The following is a 23,950-nucleotide window of genomic DNA, read 5'->3' as shown; positions in this document are numbered from 1 at the left end:
AAGGGCATCTCGCACCCCAAGGGGGTGCGTGCACCCCTGATTAAGAACCACTGCTCTAGATAAATAAACACAAGCCACCACGTTGCGATGTTATTTTTGAGCACATTTGGCTCTTTATTTTTTACATCAAGCAACCAGTAATGGAAGCAGCACTATCAAAGCTGTCGTCGATAATTAATTAGTCAACACCTTTCTCGAATTGAGCAAGGTTAGTATAAGCGTCCATAATAGAGGTTTTTTTAGGTTAGATCAAACAAATATAAATGTGTCGTTAAATCCGCCACCACCCGAAACAGCCAATTAGTAAGGTTTGTCATGTAAAAAAACATGGCAATTCGTTACTAGTTCAGCACACCGGTGTGTTGGAGAGTAAACCAACAACAATTGGATTTACTCTCCAACACACCGGTCTGCTGTACTAGTAACAAATTGGCATTTTCTGTTTATGAGACAAAGCTTACTAATTGGCTGTCTGGTGGTGGCGGGTTTAACGACACATTTATATTTACGCGATCTAACACAAAAGCCTCTTGGATAATATTGGTCACGAAAGCCTACTAAATGTTAAACTTGAGGGAATTATTACAAACTGCGGTGGTTAGACGCGGTGTGGATGATATGGAATGGTGAGTGTCTGGCGGACCGAGTCTGCGGCATGGGTGGCGGAATCGCCAAGTGACGTTTCCTGAGAAGAGTCGCCATGGTAGTAACGATGGAAGTGTGCCTGCAGGTGAGCGAGTTTGCTGGAATGAACTTGTGGGTGCAGAGTCATCAAACGACCTCATTATATGTCTGACGTTTACCTTTTGGAAGGGATAGAGCTTGCAGGAGATGAACAGCTGATGAAGCGGCACGCAGTAAATGTTATACGATCATAATTCAACACACAGACACACGTGTGTGTCAACACTCATGCACACAAATTGTACTCAGAATTATCGCCGTGAATTATGCTCCTAATTTACTTATTTGCTATTTTTCAGAGGATTGTGAAATTGCTCAAGTGGAACATTCTGTCTGTGACAATGGTGAGTGCTCTTTATTGCCATTACGATCAAGTAGTAGCGCTTCAAATTATTTGACCATGCACCGCAATTGCCGTGAGGTATTGTTGTTATTGCCAAAGAGTTCAGTGCCGACATAAATATTCACCGCCCGTTTCTTTGTACTTCTAGATGGCAAGCATCGTGCTTCCGAAAATGGTGGCAAGGTAAATGTGGATTTAAAGCTTTGGTGACTGCAGGGATTCATATTCTTGGTTCTTTCGGTAAAGTCACGTGACTTTACCAAAAGAACCAAGAATAAGGTAAATGTGCCCATTGTTCCTTCGGTCCTCATTGCGGTCTCCAACAGAGGTTCAGTATAGACAATAGCATAGGTTGAGTTTGACTTGTATATTTGGAGTGGTGGAGGGGGGGGTGCAGGGGTTGTCCCTCACATGAGGAATAGCGGGTGCATATAATTAATTTATTTTGTAATATTAATTGTAAACTCCTGAAAATAAATGTATAAAGGTGTCTCAGTTTGGGAGGGATACATTGCCTTGGTGGAAGTTTGTGAGAGAAAGACCACCATAACAATGGCAGCTTAGAATGCTCAACGTCTGTTATAAATGTGTTTTTCTTCTGAAAGTTTGAACCGTCATATTTAAAATTAATAATGTAAAACATTAGTTTGACCGTGATAATATTTTGTTCCAAGGATGCCTTCCTATTCCACACGTGTACGCTTGGCTGGGTCTGCATTGTGCTTCAGATAAATGTCGTTCTCAACCGTCATGCCTTGCATGTCCTGGCTGCTTGCCATTTCCTGTGCTCATGTACTGTACCCATGCACTGTACCCATGTGCTGGGTGACCTCTGCTGGCTGCCAGTAGTGCTTGGCTCCTCTGTGCCAAGGCCTGCACTTGACCTCTTGCGCTCTTCGGTTCGGTGAATTCCTTAACCCCGTCCCCAATTGCCCTCTTGTGTTCTGCCTCACTGATTTGCTGTGTCCTTCTGTAGTGATACGGACACATTCCTAATTCATTAAGAGCTTTTATTGTGAACAACAACACTATTTCTAGGCCCGGGCTTCGGTTCTACTCATCTACCCAAGACTCTACTCAGAGAGTAGAGAACATGCGTGTTATATTGGGTCGTCATAAGTTCTAAGTGAAGCCACTGGACATGTGTTAAAGAGCTTTATAGCTCATCGCATTCCTCAAATATAAATACATTCTGATTCTGATATGCACCTCATGGTTTGCACTTCACCGCATATGCAGTTTGGTGAGCTCTTGTGGTTCCATTCAAGCAGGACAATATCCACACCGTCCACGTGCTGTTTGGAGATGACTGAGAGCGGATAGAGAGAAACCGTGGCTGTTCTTTCGTTGAGATTATTTCGATTATTTTGGTGCTATAAATGCCCAAATGATGGGTCACTTTGTTGAGCTATCATTTGTGGCCAGGTCGCTTCTGAAAAATAAGTTAATACCTCACTGGGCTTTGCCTGGTAAGATGGGGATCGTTTAGTTGTATTTGTATGTGTTTGGGTGATTTTTTTTACCTTTCTTGTACTTTGCACTACTATCATGTTTTTGCACTGTTTGTTGTTGTTACGTTCTTACCCGCCCCTACTGGATATCTCTGAAAAATAGCTTTATAGCTCATCGGATTCCTCCTTTATAAATAAATATTCTGATTCTGAAGGTTGTCTTGATTGGGACTCCGCTGGTGTGCCAAGTGTTACTCCATTGGGTAGTATAGTCGCTTTTTTGTTTGTCCAAAATGGACGTCTCGATTTAAAATGGGAGGGGGGTGGGGGATTTGATGTCGGAATCCAGATTTTATTTCCAAGAGCTTACACTCTCTAATTGTTGCAGCATTCCCAATGGATGTTCAATAACGGGATATTCACGAGTACTGGCAGCCACCGCGGTTGCCTAGTTTTATGAAGCTGCTGTGTTGATGTCTGAAGGGTCTCAGTGTCACATCCCCAGGAAATCTCTGCCAGCTTTTGGATGATGTTGACCTTGGATTTAATGGTCTTGTTGGTAGCTTAGAGTTGACTTAGATCTTGTGTTATTTAGTAAAATGCAGTATTGATAGATCTAGGCTGACTGAGAAATTTGTATGGGTTTGGTCTACAGTAGAAAATGCAATGCGTTCGATTGTCATTGGCACTTGTGTATTCCTCTTGTTAGCCGATTTTAGCGTTTATAGTTCCAAACCTACCCGAGGAAGTCGAGAGCATACACCCCTTTTTGCTTGGCAACAGTTTACTCGATGGAGTCAGTAAAGTAATTCTGTGAAAACATTGCTGACACAACAATAACAATACACTGGTGGGAGAACCTCCAGCAAGTTCTAATAAAACTCTCGAGAATCCTGTGGTCTCTATGTAAATTCCCTGCATCATCACTACAGCTATAGTTACTGCAGCACCTGTCCTGGCGATGTCTTCCCAGCATTGCACGGGTTCCCTCTGAGTGCTCAGTAGTCTCTCCCAGGTTCTCTCTGCGTGCTGTGTAGCCTCTCCCACGTTCCTTCTCAGTGCTCCATAGTCTCTCCCAGGTTCCCTCTGATTGCTCCTTAGTCTCTCCTAGGTTCCCTATGTTTGCTCCATGATCTCTTCCGGGTTCCCTTGGAGTGTTCCATAGTCTCTCACGGATTCATTTCTGAGTGCTCCATAATATCTCGTTGGTTCCCCCTGAGTGTTCCGTAGACCCTCACGTTTTCTCTGAGTGGTCCCTAGTCTCTCCCAGGTTCCCTCTGTGTGCTGTGTAGCCTCTCCCACGTTCCTTCTCAGTGCTCCGTAGTCTCTCTCAGGTTCCCTCTGATTGCCCCTTAGTCTCTCCCAGGTTCCCTCTGATTGCCCCTTAGTCTCTCCCAGGTTCCCTCTGTTTGCTCTGTGATCTCTCCCAGGTTCCCTTTGAGTGTTCCATAGTATCTCACAGATTCATTTTTGAGTGCTCCATAGTATCTCTTAGGTTCCCCCTGAGTGCTCCGTAGACTCTCACACGTTTTCTCTGAGTGATCCGTAGTCTCTCCCAGGTATTCTCTGAGTGGTCTGTTGTCTCTCCCAGGTATTCTCTGAGTGCTCCGTAGTCTCCTCCAGGTACCCTCTGAGTGCTCCGTAGTCTCTTCCAGGTTGCCACGGAGTGCTCCATAGTCTCTCCCAGGTGGCCTCAGAGTGCTCCGTAGTCTCCTCCAGGTACCCTCTGAGTGCTCCGTAGTCTCTTCCAGGTTGCCACGGAGTGCTCCATAGTCTCTCCCAGGTTCCCTCTGAGTGCTCCGTAGTCTCTCCCAGGTTGCCTCGGAGTGCTCCATAGTCTCTCCCAGGTTCCCTCTGAGTGCTCCGTAGTCTCTCCCAGTTTGCCTCGGAGTGCTCCGTAGTCTCTCGCAGGTTCCCCCTGAGTGCTCCGTAGTCTCTTCCAGGTGGCCTCGGAGTGCTCCATAGTCTCCTCCAGGTACCCTCTTAGTGCTCCGTCGTCTCTTGCAGGTTGCCTCGGAGTGCTCCGTAGTCTCTCCCAGGTTCCCCCTGAGTGCTCCGTAGTCTCTCCCAGGTTGCCTCGGAGTGCTCCGTAGTCTTTCCCAGGTTCCCCCTGAGTACTCCGTAGTCTTTCCTAGGTTACCTCGGAGTGCTCCATAGTCTCCTCCAGGTACCCTCTGAGTGCTCCGAAGTCTCTCCCAGGTTCCCTCGCGAGTGCTCAATCATCTCTCCCAATTTCCCTCTGGATGCTGCATAGTGTCTCCCAGGTTCCCACTGTGTACTTCATAGTCCAACCCAGGTTCTTGCTGAGTACTCCGGAATCCCACCCAGGGCTCGGCTGAGTCGTCCGTAACCTTGCCTGCTGCCCACTGGTCTTGAATCCCAATCATCCACTCCCTGCTTTTTCTGATCACCATCAGCCACATTGTCCACATCAGCAACATCACCGTCAGCTACATTGTCAACATCAGCAACATCACCATCAGCTACATTGTCAACATCAGCAACATCACCGTCAGCTACATTGTCAACATCAGCAACATCCCGGCAGCTACATTGTCAACATCAGCAACATCATCATCAGCTACATTGTCAACATCAGCAACATCACCATCAGCTACATTGTCAACATCAGCAACATCACCGTCAGCTACATTGTCAACATCAGCAACATCCCGGCAGCTACATTGTCAACATCAGCAACATCATCATCAGCTACATTGTCAAAATCAGCACCATCAGTCACATTGTCAACATGAGTAACATAATCACCATCAGTCACATTGTCAGCATCAGCAACATCACCGTCAGCTACATTGTCAACATCAGCAACATCATCATTAGCCACATTATCCACATCCGCAACATCATCACCATCAGTCACATTGTCAACATCAGTAACATCATCACCATCAATCAAATTGTCAACATCACCATCAGCTACATTGTCAACATCAGCAACATCACCGTCAGCTGCATTATCCACATCAGCAACATCATCACCATCATCACCATCAGTCACATTGTCAACATCAGCAACATTACTGTCAGCTACATCGTCAACATCAGCAACATCACCATCAGCCACATTGTCAACAACAGCAACATCACCATCAGCTACATTGTCAACATCAGCAACATCACCGTCAGCTGCATTAACCACATCAGCAACATCATCACCATCAGCACCATCAGTCACATTGTCAACATAAGCAACATCACCGTCAGCCACATTGTCAACATCAGCAACATCATCATTAGCCACATTATTTACATCCGCAACATCATCACCATCAGTCACATTGTCAACATCAGCAACATTACTGTCAGCTTGTCAACATCAGCAACATCACCCACAGGCACATTGTCAACATCAGCAACATCATCATCAGCCACATTATCAACATCAGCAACATCATCACCATCAGTCACATTGTCAACATCAGCAACATTACTGTCAGCTACATTGTCAACATCAGCAACATCACCCACAGGCACATTGTCAACATCAGCAACATCATCATCAGCCACATTATCAACATCAGCAACATCATCACCATCAGTCATATTGTGAACATCAGCAACATTACTGTCAGCTACATTGTCAACATCAGCAACATCAATCACAGGCACATTGTCAACATCAGCAACATCATCATCAGCCACATTATCAATATCAGCAACATCATCACCATCAGTCACATTGTCAACATCAGCAACATTACTGTCAGCTACATTGTCAACATCAGCAACATTACTGTCAGCTACATTGTCAACATCAGCAACATCACCGTCAGCCACATTGTCAACATCAGCAACATCATCATCAGCCCACCACCATCCATCACAGAAGAAATCTCTCATCAAGACTCTGCACTATAGAACCCAATGCATATCCGACCAGGAACACATAGGCAGTGAACTCAAGCACATACATCAAGCTCTCAAGGCTAATGGTTACTCCGACTATACAATCCGCAAAGCTATCACTCAAACCATGAAGAAGGACCCTCTTGAGGAGCCTTTCAAAACCATCACTTTACCCTACATTGCGGGGATCACAAAAAAGATATCCAAAATCTTGAATAAACACAAGATCCAGGTCCGTTTCAACACATTACATAAAATCCGTGATCTGGTTCTGTCTGTAAAAGATGTGATTCCGGACATACAGTACCCTGGTGTCTACAAACTATGTTTCCTCTGTGGTAGTAGTTACATTGGAGAAACCAAACGACATGTCTCGGACCGCATTTGTGAACACAAAGCAGACCTTAAACACGGTAGGACCAACACCTCGGCCGTGGCAGATCACTGTTATAATTCAGTAGGCTCACATGACATTGACTTCTCCAAGACAGAGGTTATTTGCAAGACATCTGGCTACCATGAGAGATTCGTTCATGAGGCTATCCACATATACAAACACAGAGACAATTTCAACCGAGAAGATGGATTCTGGCTTAGCAATCATTGGAAGGATTTGATAAACCATTTCAGGTCTTAATTGATTGTTCATGCTTACGGTAGCTTTCAGACAGCATACATTAATTTCTCGTCTCCCCCCTCCTCTTTTCCGAACATAGATGGACTCGTCCATCTAAACAAACTGTCAAATCGCTATCCGTGGTGATAACGTTTAAAAATAAATAAATACAAACCGCCACTTCTTTCAAATGTTCTTGCCGTTGGTTTTCACACCTGATGATGACTGCTTGTGTTGCAGTCGAAACGTCGTGAGAATTTTATTGTTTTATATATTTTTTATTATTTTATTGTTTCCCTTCAACGTGACTTTACCGAAAGAACCAAGAATATGAATCACTGCAGTCACGAAAGCTTTAAATCGAAACATTTTGTTTGTTTCTATCATCATCTTCATTAGACCTCCTTTGCCAGTACCAAAATGTAATAATAGGGTTTTTCCCCTTTTTTCTGGCAACAAAACTGAAACCTTCTTACAAGGATTCGTGTCTGCATTAACCAAAATGCCAACAAAAACATACTATGATAATATATGCATTGTCCTTGAAACTGATTGGTCCACACCAAGGGACGGCTTTCTTTTGAGCCTCGACCCAATTGGTGCTCAACCAGATGACGCCAAAAGACGCCTTTTGCAAATAGTAATATAACATTAACTTTTATATGGTCACGTGAATGATCATTAAACAAAAACATTTCTTTAGTATCGTTGTGACTAAATATTTAGTGTTCATGTCATATCTGTCGACCCATACATTTTACACGTATTCTTGTACAGGGAAATTGAGTTTTCAGGTCCATACGGCGTACAGCTGTTTCAATACGGCAAAAAATAAGTTTTGTTTGTATTTCTCCCTTGTGATGGGACTTTGCAGGATGAACGTTGAGATTCATAAAGGCACGGGGTGACCAATCGGGTCTGAATTGGTCTGTAATAATGTAGACACTGATAAGGGGTTGACAGTTATGCACTGGGGAAGCGCCTGGGTGGGTAGTTGTGCTCTGAGTGACAGCACCGGACCAGCAGTACTCATCCGTGTGCGCCCAATTGAGGTGACTGATTAATCCACTTCTCCTGTGTAATGAGATCAATGGTTTGAGCCCAAATGTCCTTTCCTTTTAATAGTTCCAATATAACAGTATAACCTCGGCTAGCTCTCGTAACATGACAATAGAACCCTGGCTAGCTGGACTATTGTGGGGGAGCCCTATTTTATTGAGCTGAGACGTCCAGCTTTTAACGTGTGAACAATACATCACTGTGTGTGGTGCCAGTCATGTCAGTCAACCCATGGCACCTGGGTCTGTCCAGTGACGGGTGTTCGACACTTCACGTGACTTTAAAGTGGCACAGGCGCCGTGGGGACATCACCGCCACCTCGTGGAGAATGCCAATTGTTTTACTGTACAGATCAAAACGTGCTGTACAGTGCATATTGCGTGTTGTGTACTGAAACTGAGAGCCACTTCTTTCAAACAAACCTTACCGTCCACATTCTGGAGTTCTGTGAAGGGCCTGTCTCCGATGACGTGGGTCAGGAGCAGCTTCAGATGAAACCTCTCAGAATGTCGTGGAGACATAGGCGAACCGATCGGATGGATCGTTTCGAAATGGTCCATCCAGTTGTTTCGCTGGGTTTCAATTGACGCTTCCGCTCTTTTGGTTCTGCAGTGCCATGCGTAACGGTCACGGAGATCTCGGAATAGAGTGGGGGAGCGCACCTTGGGTTTCGCGGCCTTTTGAGGGGGAAGTAAATGGCCGGAGTGCTTTGTGAGTCGTCTTCTCCTTCTCCACGTTGTCCGCTTCTTGACCCTCCACGTAGACAACAGGAGTATCTTACAGGATCTCTTTTTGCCAGTATCAAGGTATGAAAAATAAGAATTGGTCTTTAGCCTTTCTGGCAATTAAACAGGAAGTGTTGAGACGTTCACACACCAAAGATACCTTTTGCAAGGCGTAAAGTCTGCATTAACCACACATACTTGTGACAAAACATGCAAACATGCTCTGATAATATATGCATTGTCTTTGAAGCTGATTGGCCTACACCAGCCTTCTTTATGGCCTTGTCTCACCACCAGTGTTAGACCAGAGGATGCCCAAAGGCGAACAGTACATAGACAATGCAAGTATTTGAGCATTTATATCTCAGGTAGAGCAATTGTATCTATATACTTATTTTTCAGACGACAGGAGGTTTTCCAGGTGTCATCACAATGAGAGACCTTATCGTGGAGAGGCAATTCCAGGATTCGCCAAGCTGCCTCTACGGCACTCATAACCTTGTGTCGATTTTTCTGTTGATCTCATCGAGTCTTGTCCACCTTGACGCCGACCTTTGCCCAGTCATGCCCCCTTGTGGGTGTATTTATGTCCGTGCTGCACTCTGGCCACCAAAGCGCAGTACTCCACATTCACATGGCAATCGTATATCTGCAAGAGTCGGACTGGGGGGGTCAATGAGCCACGACCATCGAATTGTCCACGGGAGTCATTGCCGTTCGGCTGCGTGCACCCGAGCTCCACGTTGTCACAGTGCAAGGGATGCCATGAACAGCATCTCACAAACCCTTTGGGGAACCTCTTTTTACAACCTTCCCCGCCAAGAGGCAGGGAAGTCTGCGAGGTCCATGGAGCAAGCAGTCCACAACAATCGTGTGGTTCTCAGGATCCGAGTCCAAAATGGATAACTCGGCAAGGACTAATCCATCCACTTGCTCTGGGCGACGGAGTTTGACTTATATTTTGGTACTGGCAAAGGAGGTCCCATGATCTAGATATACACCCCGAGCTCTCATTACTCTGATAGTGCATTGTCCTTGAGCTGTACGCCTCGAACACCGTTTGAGACGAAGCTAAAAAGAAAGCTGTCACTGGTGTGGACCAATCAGTTTTAAGGACAATGCATATATTATCAGAGTGTTTTTTGTTTGCATTCTGACCACAAGTATTGTGGTTAATGCAGACATGATTCCTTGTAAAAAAGGTTTCAGTTTTATTGCCAGAAAAAAGGGGACAAACCTATTCTAATTTTTTGGTACTGGAAAAGGAGGTCCCATGATGGTAAAATAAAATAAAAATGTTCGTAGTTTTAAAGTAGTTTGTGCTGCCAAAGTTTCAAGCATTCTTGCTTTCTCATCATGTCGTCTCGCTGTCTTCCTTTCTGCCTCTCGATTTCCTCTGGATGATGTTTCTGTTAACTTACACGTGGTAATAAAACACCATAGTGTCCAGCATCATCTCTAGTCCCACTATACAATAAGTGTATCTTCCTCTCACAGTTTTCAGGACCTATGTCTGTGGGGACTGGCGATGTATTGTTTTAGACACGGGCTCCTATTTTAGCATATTTCTCACTGCCCCAATTTCTATATGCCCACCGTATACACACCAAAAGGGTCCCGTATAATTATCATATTCCTCACGCGTAAAACCAACAATATACTCCTGAATGCTCCCGCAGTTGTTAACAACATGCTCCGCAGCTTCAGCTCTGGGATCATGAAATGTGGCCTCTTATAAGGACCACCAAAGAATTGAAGAGGCAATTGGCTAATTTTGGCATCGGTAGAACGTTGAACGGGTCTCTCTCACACGTTTCTCGGGTTGACAGAATGATTATAAATGTTTACAGCACACAACGTGATAAGATATTATTGGGTCCGTGACGAATAATGAAATACTAAAATCGGCTACATTGTTGAATCGAAAATATTATTAGGAATATAACTTAGCATGGCGTGATCGGATAATAGCAATACTCCTTGTACTGTATATGTAGATTCCATTTAATTGTCAAAATAACTGCCAGTGGCCTCGAAAGGCACGACAACTTATTTTGTCAAGAAGTGTATTATAGGCAACATTTCACATTGCTCGTTAACCACTTTTAAATGCTATTTGTGGACATTTTCAGCCGTACGCTACCCCTGTTTGCTGCTCTTCGTGGTCTTCCTTTTATTAGCATCGATCATTTCAAGGGATGATGGGGGTGATATGAGTGAACGTTTCATCGATTTTGAGAACAAAAACATATCCTCAATACGTTATTGAAAACCGAGGCCGCCGTCTTGAAGGCCGTCGTCTTGAAGGCCGTCTTTGTTTAATGTCTGGTAGCCTAGCAAATCTATAATTGTGTGCATGCCAACCAGCAAAACTTAAAATATATAAATATAGTATGAGGATTTTGTAAAGTGTTCTAGTGCAGTTGTTTACAATACATATTCTAGAGTATTTCTACGTTAATAATATTTATTATTTTATGCAATAATATACATTTTAGATTATATTTTTCTATTTGCTGAACTTTAAGTGCAAATTCCGGAAAGCCTGACTTGTAAGAGGCAGATTTTTTTTATTGCATTATTCAACTAAACGGTCAAATATATTACGTATTCATTTTACTGGTGTTAGTTAATTATGTCTTTGTAGCTACAAAACAATTAAATTTAGTTTTTTTAGCAATGTTTTGTGTGTCAAGATCTGGCGATGAAGCTGCAGCGCCTCTTGCAATGATTCCTCTGTGTCTGTAGAGGGCAGAACAGCCACGTCATCGGTAATGTGGTCGATGGATTTAAACCACGAGTTTCTTACATTTGCGAATGTCCAGGTTAAGAACATGTGCTGAGCCACAATAGTCGACTTTGAATTTAATTAAAAGGGACATTCACGCAAATATATTCGTGAATTAAAAAAAAATTGCCGACACACCACACTTTGGGTGCAAACTTAGACAAACCGAGCTAGCCGAGCAGTTGGGGCATGGTGTAAAAATCATCAAAATCATCAGACGTGATCTGTGCTGCTGCCACGGTGGCGAGGTGTTAACTACCTCACCTGGTATTGAGGTCGTGGACCCTGACGTCTGTATATTTGGAGTTTGCATGTTCTTCCCGTGGTTGCGTGGAATGTTCTCCGGTACCTCCGCTTTTTCCCTGCACATTTAGAAACATGCGTTTAGAGAATTTGGCTGCTAGAAATTTCCACACATGAAGCCACTTGGTTGAGCTATCATTTGTTGGCCGGGTCGCTTCTGAAAAGAGCTATATAGCTCAGTGGGCCCTTAGTGAATAAAATAGATTGCAGTTTATAGAGAGAAAAAAAAACAAAGCAAAGTCTAGCATGGGTAAAAGAGTGCAATAAAAAAAATTGTGAACGCAAGGGGGCACATGACTTAATGACTGACCGGTTGATGCGTTTTTTTATTCCATTCACAACCACTGCCCCACCTCCCAACATGCTCCAGATAATCAGAACGCTAAGACCAACGTGTACTTTTTTTTACTGAAACATCCTGCATACATTAGAGCATGCTTGCATGTCTACCACAAGTACGTGTGGTTAATGCAGACTTGATTCCTTGCAAAAGGTATCTATTTGGTGTTTAAACATCTTGACAGTTGTTTTATTTCCATAAATGGTTAAACCTATTCTTATTTTTCACAACCTACATCTCGACTATCGAGTGCTTCTTGTGCAGATGTGAAGTTTCTCCCATGTTAACGAAACAGTGGTTGAAAATCCAAGGTTGTTTTAGGTTTGTGTTGGCTGGTCGTTTGATTGTCCCGTAAGGTGGTGTTTATTTAAGCATAGAAATGCCAAGCAATACTATTAAAATGCTTACTTGCACTGTCATGTTCACCTGCATTTTCTGCCTTTAGATTTTTACAGATTATTTTTCAAGAGCATTGCATGCCGAATATAAGGACCGTGGGATCATTGTGCAGGTAACTACGGCCATGGCCTGAGGCTTGTGTTGTTCATTCTCAAACACCTCTCCCAGTGAACATAATAGCACAAAGGACGGTTGGTGCAATGAGACATGCAGTGCAAACTCTTTGTAAAGTACTGCCATTGCCTCCAAAAAAACCAAGGTAATTCACATTTAACCCCGAACATTCATGAAAACCAGCCTGGTGGCTCAGCTGTCAAGTGAACGGCTCACAGTGGGAAAATGGTGAGTTCAAGTCCTGGTTGGGGGTTGACTCAGCCCATCATCCTTCAGGCCGCGAAAAATTGGTACCGCTCTGTGGGGGTTGGGAAGAGTCATTAGTGTGTTATGGATAGACTCGCCCCCCCCCCCCCCCACCTATGAATGTGGAATTTACATCACTGGCTGTGGGCTGTAAATGGGAGATGAGCACAAATGCCTCAATGCTTACTCGAGCAGGAAATTACTTCTGATTTAATTAATCAGAGGCTGGATGTTGTAAACAACATATCTGTACGCTAAAAAAGTGTCTATACTTTACTGCAATTCTAAAGAGTGATGGGAATTTTAGACTTTTCAAAGGAGTTGATAGTATTGCGAGTGGAATAAGTGGTTAATAAGGATAAGAAAACACAGCAGATGATTGTGAAACCCACGGCCAATGCACAAGTTATCAGATTGGCTACCATTAGCTGGTGTGTTTATTGAACTATCAAAAAGTTAGACATTCAGGTTTGCAGATTAGATTGGATGCCAAATGATGGTAGCTTTGCCAGTGAGTGTGAAATGTCAGACACAATGTGTTCTCATGGCTCGTTGTTTTCCCACAGAGCGTGATGCCTTTTTTTGGTATCAACAGCAATGACCCAATGGAGGCAGCCTGGCTTTTTCATACGGAAGCCAGACCAGTTTGTTCAGGAAGCACTGAGAACTGTTGGCCTAACCGAGAGGACACATGGCTGTTTGGCACATGGCCTGCAGGTGGGTTTCAATGAATATATATTTGTTATCAATACATAACAATAAATATACACCCACATGAAATTGCAACTGTTGCCACGATTGACACTGGCTTTAAGGACAAAGCAGGTTAGATTGTTCTAGGGGTGTCATTGATGCTACAATAATAATCTGGACACAAATATCACGTGCACGTTCCTCTGCATCATTGCTGGCATTAGCTGGGTTATGCAGTTCTGCGTATCAGCCACGAACAAGCCTGATCATTTTTGTTAGACCAGAGGAGGCGAAGTGGGGACGTGGGGGATGTTTGTGGGGATGAGCTGGTTTGGAATGGGGGGGGGGGGGGTACAGGATGTGGTGCAGGAGAATGTGGAACTGAATAGCCTGAGCTCGTGCCAGTGGCCTGTAATGTCCCCTGTATATGGGGCAAGGGAATAGACCATCACAGGAGGCAGGAGAGAGTGCATCTATTTGTCAGGTTCCCTGCTCAGCTAATTGGCAGTTGTTGCTGTTGCGCATTCTAACATGAAGCTATTTTTTGCCTTTGCAGGGATGGCTGATAAGTTGGATACCTGGTTGGATACTGTCGAGTGGATATGCCCTACGCAAAGCAATGTCCATCATGAGGCTACATAAACACAAATAATGATTTTGGATAAAGTTGTCGATTTACCACGAATAAATATTCATGAGGTGTTGAGTGTATGCTTATAAGTGTAGCTTATTGAATCACATACTGCACAGTATATATAAACTTCGACACATAACACCGTTACAATGTATACAGTCATTGTATGTGTATTGTGCATACGTAATACAAGCTGGATATGTTTAATAGTCTTTGCCCAGGAAAACTTCACTGTGTCCACAGTATATGATAGGCATACTTTATTCCGTTGGTTGTTTTGACTCTTATTTTTCATGGCAGGAAACTGCAGTTGACACATTGACCTCACACATAGCACAATTCACCAATGCTCGGCACACACACACACGTGTGAGGTCTCTGTGGTGTGTACATACATACAGCGTACCCTGCAGTGGCAGAGAACCATTACGTACTCGCTGTGAAATAATAACACTCTTTCATTAAAGATGCAATTAATTGATTTTCAACCGTTTAAGTATGGAGACCCCCCCACCGGTTCCCAGTTCACCCCTCTCTCTCCAAAGTCCACCCATAGTAACTCTACACAGCTATTGGCACGCATTAGTTGCTGGAACACATTGCTCAAACCGTGGTAACATTCTCCTCGGGCGTATTTCCCCTCCTTTGGCCGCCACTCGGTCATTAGCCTCGCCCGCTGGCCATCATCATCACCATCATCCCTTCCAGCCATCACGTGTCCTGCCCAAGCCTCATCTTTCTCTATGGAACACCCCTCAATGTCCACTATTCTAGCTGTAAAGAAAATACCATTCTTGAAATGTAGCTGTGCACTTTTGGAACGAGGCACCTCTGTGCCAGTTATTGCCAGGAGGCAGTTTTGGTCTAATTCCAAATACCATTAGAGATGACAACTTTAAATAGTGACAGATGCTGCGCTATAGCAACAGCAACAACCGCCATTTACCACTAAGTGGCGGTGACGTCACCACAACGCTTGTGCCAGGCTATGTGCACCCTGAGGCCACGTGAAGTGTCGAACGCCCGCTGGCAGGAGGTCACGGGGCAGACCCAGGTGCCACGGGTCGACTGACAGATGACTGGCTGATGCACCACCTGTGCCCCCTACTGTGCCAACCTGCTGTGCTTTAGCCACCCGGTGCTCCGCTCGTTGTTGTGAGCGTCGCTCCTCCGCCCTCCGTTGTTGTTGGAGGGCGACTACCTCCAACTACCCAGTAGCGTCCTTCACGAGCCTCCTCCACAGAGGCCGATCTTGACACCGCTGGTACCAGTCATCGGCAAGTCCACTCAGCTCCACGTCCTCCTGTACCACATCACTCCATCTCTTCTCTAGCCCGTGCCGCGCCCGTTTAGCCCCCTCAATCCGGCCAAACAAAAGCTGTTTCGGCATGCGGTGGCTGGGCATGCGGGCTACATGACCCAGCCATCGCAGCCTTGCCCGCCGGAGGAGCTCACCGATGGGACCTTGCCCAGATCTTTCAAGGATTTGTGAGCTCCTCATACAATCCAGTCTGGTTAAACCCAGCATCGTAGGCAGGCCAGCCTAATGTTTCTAACCGGTGAAGATGTTCCATTAGGGGGGTCCACGTTTCGCAAGCGTAGAGAAGGGAGGGAATGACTGTGGCCGAGAAGACCTGAAGCTTAGTGCGGAGCGACAGACCAGGTAGCTTCCACACAGCGTTACGCAACCGATGAAAATATATTACCGCTCGACTGATTCGGAGTGAGACCTCTGCTGTTAAACTGGAGCCGGTCATAAGCACACAGCCCAGGTATGGGAAACTCTCCACTCGCTCCACAACTACCCCATCACCGATTGGGAGTTGTGGGGGTGGAGTGTCCGATGGTACAAAATACCCAGGCAGGTGCTTAGTTTTGGTGGGCCTGATGGTAAGGCCCCACCTCTTAGTGGCACGCTCCAGTCTCAGCAGCAGTGTCTCCAACACCTCCTCTGAATGAGCAGCTATTACCAAATCATCAGCATACATAACGTGGTTGAGCAATAGGGAGCCATCCCTTGACCGCACCCAGGCATTGATCAGCCTCCCATTATATCTGTACCATATGGAGATTCCCCCGGTACAACTATTGAAGGCTTCACGAACTACGTGGTCAAAATAGATGTTGAATAATGTGGGAGCCAGAGGACATCCCTGTCGCACCCCAAGGTGTACAGGGAATGGCTCTGACTCCCGGCCACGTAGTTTTACCCGGGCCCGCTCACCATCATGAAGGTCCTTAATGATCGTGAGCAGAGGGTCAGGTACTCCAAAAGCACGAAGAACAACCCAGAGCCCAGGCCTACTGATGGTATCATAGGCCTTGACCAGGTCAATAAAGCAGAGATGTCGGTCTTGTTGTAATTCCCTACACCTTTGCTGTAGCAAACGGACAGAAAATATGGCATCCGTGCAGGACCGCCCTTTCCTGAAACCACATTGAGGCTCCGCAAGCCTCTCCTCAGCGTGCCTAGCAAGGCGATGTTGAATAATCCTTGCCAGGACCTTTCCCGGCACACTGAGGAGTGAGATGCCCCTGTAGTTGTTACAGTCTGTGCGGTCCCCCTTCTTAAAAAGGGGGACCACCAGGGCATCCTTCCAAATCCTGCGGAACCCGTCCAGTGGTCCAGACTGTTGTTATGATGTCATATAGGGCAGTCTGTGCACAAACGCCATCCTCCCTCAGCATTTTGCTTGGGAGATCATCTCTGCCCGCTGCCTTTCCTTATCTCAGACTCTGGATCGCCTTCAGTACTTCCTCAACTATAGCGACACTGGCTGCACACACAAACTACTCGTGATAAACTCCCCGTGCGACTCGTATTCGTCATTTCTCCTGCACGGTATCCAAGTCGCAGTCTGCACATTGATTGACTTTGCAACCTGTGGGTGGCGGTTCCAGGGTGCTGTGAAGAGGGACATCTCGTCAGAAATCCGGGTGACAGCAGATTGCTCACGGCAGCCTGCGCGTCCCTTAAGTAATCATTGGAGGGGGGGGGGGGGACGTCGCTTGTTGCTGAGGTTCACGGTTTGGGTCCGGCAGGCCGCCCTGGTTAATGCTACGGTGTGTTAACCCCATGACACTACGCACCATCTTTACAGTGGACGTTAAAGATCCCGTGACGTCATTCGCAATGAGTAGGTCATTGTGTCGCTGTGCGTCATGGTCCACATTTGCTAAATTCGAAACGTTACCAGCGAACTACGCGGGGATTACACAGAGCAGCACTTATCGCTTCCTACTGGCAGAATGCTCACTTGCAGGCCGTTCAGTCATCTTGTGCCGCACATGGGCAGCTGCCACTGACAGGGGGGGCGCTTTGAATGTTTGAGGCAGAGATACATGAATAGAAAAAAAACACATTTACAATTTAAAATAGCTTAATGGAGTATTTTTTTCTGCTTTGATTATTTTCAATTACATTTCTTATGTATAAAGATGTATTTAGTCAATGAGGGCCCTCTGATTATTGTTTTACATTGAGCCGTCTCGACATTTCTAATAGCGGGCCACTTAAGCCATTTCACATCGAGGTCAAGGGGTCTGCATGGCCACATTAACATGCAGGGTTTTCGCAGCCAATATTGTGCTCCGATTCATAATCGATTTGTTTGGGTTGTAAGCCTCGTAGTGATCGTGGTGTTTATCTTTACTTCCTGGATCTTGTCCTGAAGATGACTGGCGCAGTCGCAAAGTGAAAGTGCCCAATTATGTTGTGAGAATTGCTCAACTGAAACATGAAACGCTCGTGCACGCGATTTTTTTATTTGTTTGGCCGTGTAAGGTGGTGGAGGGTCCCGCGACAAACCTGTCGGGATCATTCGGTGGCCTGACCCACATCTCAGTCGTGAAGCACAGCTGATACCCGTGCCACTATTTTCCCCGTTGACAGTGAACGCGACTCAGGAGGGATAATGACCGACAGTATCCCTCTCCCGCCATGCGTGACGTTGCACTGCTGCAGGAGGAACAGCAGACATCGTTTTTGTGGTGGTAGTGGAGGGGGAGTGGTGATGGGTCAGGGGAATGAGGGTTGGCTCAATTAATTGTGTGAAGAGCTCACGACTGGGCAGATCTTTGAAAGAGTCTAGAGCAGGGGTCGGCAACCTTTCAAAGAAGTTACTTTTTACACGCTTTCATTTAACTCACTCTGTATGTTATTGTTGTATCCTCTGCCATTACTAGTACATTCCATAAAAGCGTGTTTAAAAAAAACTTTTTTTAAATATTACTTATTTTGTCTTTGACTAAAATAGTCCGCATCACACGCTGAGCTACTTGTACAAATTCACATAGTAGGTATATACAGTAGATGCCAAACTCTGACTTAAACAAAATATGATGGAATAAAGTAATTCTTTAACAATAGTTTCAAATCAAGATTTAACAATAGTTTGTACATTTTGTTGTCACCAAGACATTCCATAGTGACCCATTCCCTGCCATATTTAATTATTTATCTTTACATAAAATTGTTTTAAGATGTATTATTCTTTTTCTTCCAAAAACGACTGCCCTAATGGGGGGGGGGGGGGGGGGGGGGCAGCCAAATGCGGCTCCGGAGCCGCAGGTTGCCGACCCATGGTCGAGACAGCAGTCGACAGTCCCATGCGTCACTGATTATAATCACTGATTATAATCAGTAACTTTCTCCGGCAGAAGCTACGTTGGCTGGGTCTTGTCGAGTCGAGAGCACTTGGTGGTGCATCTGCCAATCATCTCAGTGAACCAATGGCATATGGGCCTGTCCCGTGACCTGTCAGCAGGGAGCCTTCCACGCTTGAACTGTGGCCTTAAGGTGCACCTAGCCTGGCACAAGCTGCATGGGGACGTTACCACCTCGTAGGCAGCTGTTGGTGCTAGAGGAGTGAAAGTGTGGAGCTGGAGAGCAGCGGTCAGCGCGCTGTGCACCGAACCGGGGCGATCCGAGTTCGACGATTATCAGAACCAGTTCTCGGCCATCCCTAGGTCGACTCAGCCTCAACCCACCAGTACCTGCGTTGTGTCAACCATGCCACGAGGGAGACCCAGGCAGCCAGGCGTGGTGCTGTCCACCCACCCCCTTGTGTGCTGTGCCGGCCTTCATCGGCTTTATTTTGGTGATTTCGAAAACGTTTTTTGGTTTGGCCATGTTTGTTTGTTGTAGTACGGAGTTAAATTGATGGCTTTAATCTAAGTTGTCTTGTGGTTGTTGTTGTTTGACTTGCATCCCACTGGGATTTTTGCACACAGCGTTGGTGTACGGTACTTTTTCTGGAAGTTTTAGCTGTTTTTTCCTGGATTTTTCTGTTTGCGCAGTCACACAGTCACTTTAAGATGTTTTCTTGTTCATGTTTTTGTTTTTTGTTTGTTGCAGTTGCACCCGATTCAAGAGCCGAATGGCTCACAGGGCTATACCAAATAAATGAAACTGAAATAAATCGATGTTACTCGCTAATAGCACCTTCCCCAACAGTCTGTTGTCACAGGCTATACGGGGGATTTTTGTCTTTGGAGAGGCGTTGTGAAAGTGTGGCGTGTGGGCGGGATGGAGGGTGCTGGAAGAGGGGCGTGGAGCTGGAGTCGGAGGGGAGTGTGACGGGCTAGCGGAGGGGAGTGCGGGGCTGGAGGAGGAGTGGTGGTGGTAGAGCAGGGGCGGGGTGGAGGGGTGAAAGGGGCGGGGTATGATGCTGGTGCTGGGGGCGGGGTGTTGTTGTAGTGGCGGTGCTAGAGTTAGAGGCGTGGCTTGGTGGTGATAGAGTAGGGGCGTGGTGTTGTGGTAGAGTAGAGGCGTGGTGTGGTGGTAGTGGTGGTGCTAGAGTTAGGGGCGTGGTGTAGTGGTGGCGGTAGAGTAGGGGCGGGGTGTTGTAGTGGTGGTGGTAGAGTAGGGGCGGGGTGTTGTAGTGGTGGTGGTGCTAGAGTTAGGGGCGTGGTGTAGTGGTGGTGGTAGAGTAGGGGCGTGGTGTGGTGGTAGTGGCGGTAGAGTAGGGGCGGGGTGTTGCTAGAGTTAGGGGCGTGGTGTAGTGGTGGTGGTAGAGTAGGGGCGTGGTGTTGTAGTGGTGGTGCTAGAGTTAGGGGCGTGGTGTAGTGGTGGTGGTAGAGTAGGGGCGTGGTGTTGTAGTGGTGGTGGTGGTGCTAGAGTTAGGGGCGTGGTGTAGTGGTGGTGGTAGAGTAGGGGCGTGGTGTTGTAGTGGTGGTGCTAGAGTTAGGGGCGTGTGGGTGCCCGCGCGTCGCACGGGGCTCGGGTTTTTTTCGCCGCTGCTGCTTTGGTGATGATGATGGAGGCCGCCGCTCCGCGCCGCGCCTGGGCCTCGCTGCTCACCGCAAGCCTCCCCCTGCTCCTCACCCTCCTCCTGTTCGTGCAGCGCGGGGACACGGGGACACAGAGGCTGTGGACAGGTGACGGGGGTGGGGGAGAGACGCGGAGGCGTGAGGGGAGACACGGCGACACGGGTCGCTTGGATCTGGCTTCTAGGGTCGGACGGAGCCTGGGCAGAGTCGTTACGTGTGAGTGGTGAGGGTGAGCGAGTTGTGTGTACAGTGAGTGGTGGGTGAGTGGTGAGGGTGAGCGAGTTGTGTGTGTGTACAGTGAGTAGTGGGTGAGTGGTGAGCGAGTTGTGTGTACAGTGAGTGGTGGGTGAGTGGTGAGGGTGAGCGAGTTGTGTGTGTGTACAGTGAGTAGTGGGTGAGTGGTGAGGGTGAGCGAGTTGTGTGTACAGTGAGTAGTGGGTGAGTGGTGAGGGTGAGCGAGTTGTGTGTGTGTACAGTGAGTAGTGGGTGAGTGGTGAGGGTGAGCGAGTTGCGTGTGTGTACAGTGAGTAGTGGGTGAGTGATGAGGGTGAGCGAGGTGTGTGTGTACAGTGAGTAGTGGGTGAGTGATGAGGGTGAGCGAGTTGTGTGTGTACAGTGAGTAGTGGGTGAGTGGTGAGGGTGTGCGAGGTGTGTGTGTACAGTGAGTAGTGGGTGAGTGGTGAGGGTGAGCGAGTTGTGTGTGTGTACAGTGAGTAGTGGGTGAGTGGTGAGGGTGAGCGAGTTGTGTGTGTGTACAGTGAGTAGTGGGTGAGTGGTGAGGGTAAGCGAGTTGTGTGTGTACAGTGAGTAGTGGGTGAGTGATGAGGGTGAGCGAGTTGTGTGTGTACAGTGAGTAGTGGGTGAGTGGTGAGGGTGAGCGAGGTGTGTGTGTACAGTGAATAGTGGTGAGGGTGAGCGAGTTGTGTGTGTGTACAGTGAGTAGTGGGTGAGTGGTGAGGGTGAGCGAGTTGCGTGTGTGTACAGTGAGTAGTGGGTGAGTGATGAGGGTGAGCGAGGTGTGTGTGTACAGTGAGTAGTGGGTGAGTGATGAGGGTGAGCGAGTTGTGTGTGTACAGTGAGTAGTGGGTGAGTGGTGAGGGTGTGCGAGGTGTGTGTGTACAGTGAGTAGTGGGTGAGTGGTGAGGGTGAGCGAGTTGTGTGTGTGTACAGTGAGTAGTGGGTGAGTGGTGAGGGTGAGCGAGTTGTGTGTGTGTACAGTGAGTAGTGGGTGAGTGGTGAGGGTAAGCGAGTTGTGTGTGTACAGTGAGTAGTGGGTGAGTGATGAGGGTGAGCGAGTTGTGTGTGTACAGTGAGTAGTGGGTGAGTGGTGAGGGTGAGCGAGGTGTGTGTGTACAGTGAGTAGTGGTGAGGGTGAGCGAGTTGTGTGTGTACAGTGAGTAGTGGGTGAGTGGTGAGGGTGAGCGAGTTGTGTGTGTACAGTGAGTAGTGGGTGAGTGGTGAGGGTGAGCGAGTTGTGTGTGTGTGTACAGTGAGTAGTGGGTGAGTGGTGAGGGTGAGCGAGTTGTGTGTACAGTGAGTAGTGGGTGAGTGGTAAGGGTGAGCGAGTTGTGTGTGTAGAGTGAGTAGTGGGTGAGTGGTGAGGGTGAGCGAGTTGTGTGTGTGTACAGTGAGTAGTGGGTGAGTGGTGAGGGTGAGCGAGTTGTGTGTGTGTACAGTGAGTAGTGGGTGAGTGGTGAGGGTGAGCGAGTTGTGTGTTTAGTGAGTAGTGGGTGAGTGGAGGGTGAGCGAGTTGTGTGTGTACAGTGAGTAATGGGTGAGTGGTGAGGGTGAGCGAGTTGTGTGTGTGTGTACAGTGAGTAGTGGGTGAGTGGTGAGGGTGAGCGAGTTGTGTGTGTGTACAGTGAGTGAGTGGTGAGGGTGAGCGAGTTGTGTGTACAGTGAGTAGTGGGTGAGTGGTGAGGGTGAGCGAGGTGTGTGTGTACAGTGAGTAGTGGGTGAGTGGTGAGGGTGAGCGAGTTGTGTGTACAGTGAGTATTGGGTGAGTGGCGAGGGTGAGCGAGTTGTGTGTGGACAGTGAGTAGTGGGTGAGTGGTGAGGGTGAGCGAGTTGTGTGTACAGTGAGTAGTGGGGGAGTGGTGAGGGTGAGCGAGGTGTGTGTACAGTGAGTAGTGGGTGAGTGGTGAGGGTGAGCGAGTTGTGTGTGTGGACAGTGAGTGGTGGGTGAGTGGCGAGGGTGAGCGAGGTGTGTGTGTGTACAGTGAGTAGTGGGTGAGTGGTGAGGGTGAGCGAGTTGTGTGTGTGGACAGTGAGTGGTGGGTGAGTGCTGAGGGTGAGCGAGTTGTGTGTACAGTGAGTAGTGGGTGAGTGGTGAGGGTGAGCGAGTTGTGTGTGTGGACAGTGAGTGGTGGGTGAGTGGTGAGGGTGAGCGAGGTGTGTGTGTGTGTGTACAGTGAGTAGTGGGTGAATGGTGAGGGTGAGCGAATTGTGTGTGTACAGTGAGTAGTGGGTGAGTGGTGAGGGTGAGCGAGTTGTGTGTGGACAGTGAGTAGTGTAATTAGGGAGTAGCGGGTGAGTGGTGAGTGATGTGAGTGGTGAGTAATGTGAGTGGTGCTGCGACTCGCTAACAGCACTTGCCCCCTCCAGTCTGTTAAGGCTACACGGGGGACCTTTGTCTTTGTGTGTGAGTGAGATTGTGAGGGTGTTGGTGTAAGCCAAGTTGGACGGTGAGATGGCGAGTGAAAGGGAGATAGTGAGAGTGGTTATGGAGAGTGTGAGGAGAGCGATTGGTGAGTTGAGTGAGATGTCAGAGTGTGAGAATGAGTCGAGAGTGTGAACAAAGTGTGAGTGGATGTGTGAGAGTGGAGAAGAGGCGTGGATGGGTCGGCCTCTCCCCGGGCAGGCAGCGCTCTCTCCGTGCTGTGCGTGTGACGTGGCAAGTGCTGGGTGCAGGGCACGGCATCCCCACGGTTACTGCTGCTGCTGCTGTTGCACCTATCCATCCGTTCATCCGAGTCTATTGACATCGATGCCAGCCGAGCAGAGATTACTAGTTTAAAACCCAAGCCCACCTTTCTTGCTTGAATAAAAAAATATATCACGGATATTATTGCCTCCTTACCTGCCGTTCTATCGCCACTTTCATACCGTTTCTTTGAACTTCACTCATTGATTCCTCCGCCCCCATTGAAGACTGTCTTCAGGACACTGTTTCGTCTCCTCCATTGTGTTGACCACACTGCAGGTCACAGCAACTCACCCACTCACCACACTGCAGGTCACAGCAACTCACCCATTCACCACACTGCAGGTCACAGCAACTCACCCACTCACCACACTGTAGCTCACAGCAACTCACTTACCACACTGCAGGTCACAGCAACTCACCCACTCACCACACTGCAGGTCACAGCAACTCACCCACTCACCACACTGCAGGTCACAGCAACTCACCCACTCA

At 47.3% G+C, this 23,950-nt stretch overlaps 1 protein-coding gene and 1 long non-coding RNA gene across 2 annotated transcripts in view; both read left to right on the top strand.

Moving 5' to 3' along the window:
- Positions 1–6,809: 6,809 nt before the first annotated feature.
- On the top strand, positions 6,810–14,750 carry LOC142924009 (uncharacterized). The gene is made up of 3 exons (XR_012941133.1): positions 6,810–12,687; positions 13,502–13,652; positions 14,185–14,750. It is a non-coding gene; the product is annotated as an uncharacterized LOC142924009 (long non-coding RNA).
- Positions 14,751–20,414: 5,664 nt separating this feature from the next.
- LOC116939825 (procollagen-lysine,2-oxoglutarate 5-dioxygenase 1-like) overlaps positions 20,415–23,950 on the top strand; it is a 47,020-nt gene continuing 43,484 nt past the window's right edge. Inside the window, exon 1 of the mRNA XM_032948677.2 lies at positions 20,415–20,640. Coding sequence (XP_032804568.1) covers positions 20,514–20,640 — 127 coding nt within the window. The 5' untranslated portion in view covers positions 20,415–20,513. The remainder of the gene's footprint in view (positions 20,641–23,950) is intronic.

This window comes from Petromyzon marinus, chromosome 7 (genome assembly GCF_048934315.1).
Source record: "Petromyzon marinus isolate PM22_M1 ecotype Great Lakes invasive population chromosome 7, UKy_Petmar_22M1.pri1.0, whole genome shotgun sequence".
Lineage (NCBI taxonomy): Eukaryota > Metazoa > Chordata > Hyperoartia > Petromyzontiformes > Petromyzontidae > Petromyzon > Petromyzon marinus.
Note: the sequence above shows the minus strand (reverse complement) of the source record. Positions and strands in the feature narration are given on the sequence as shown.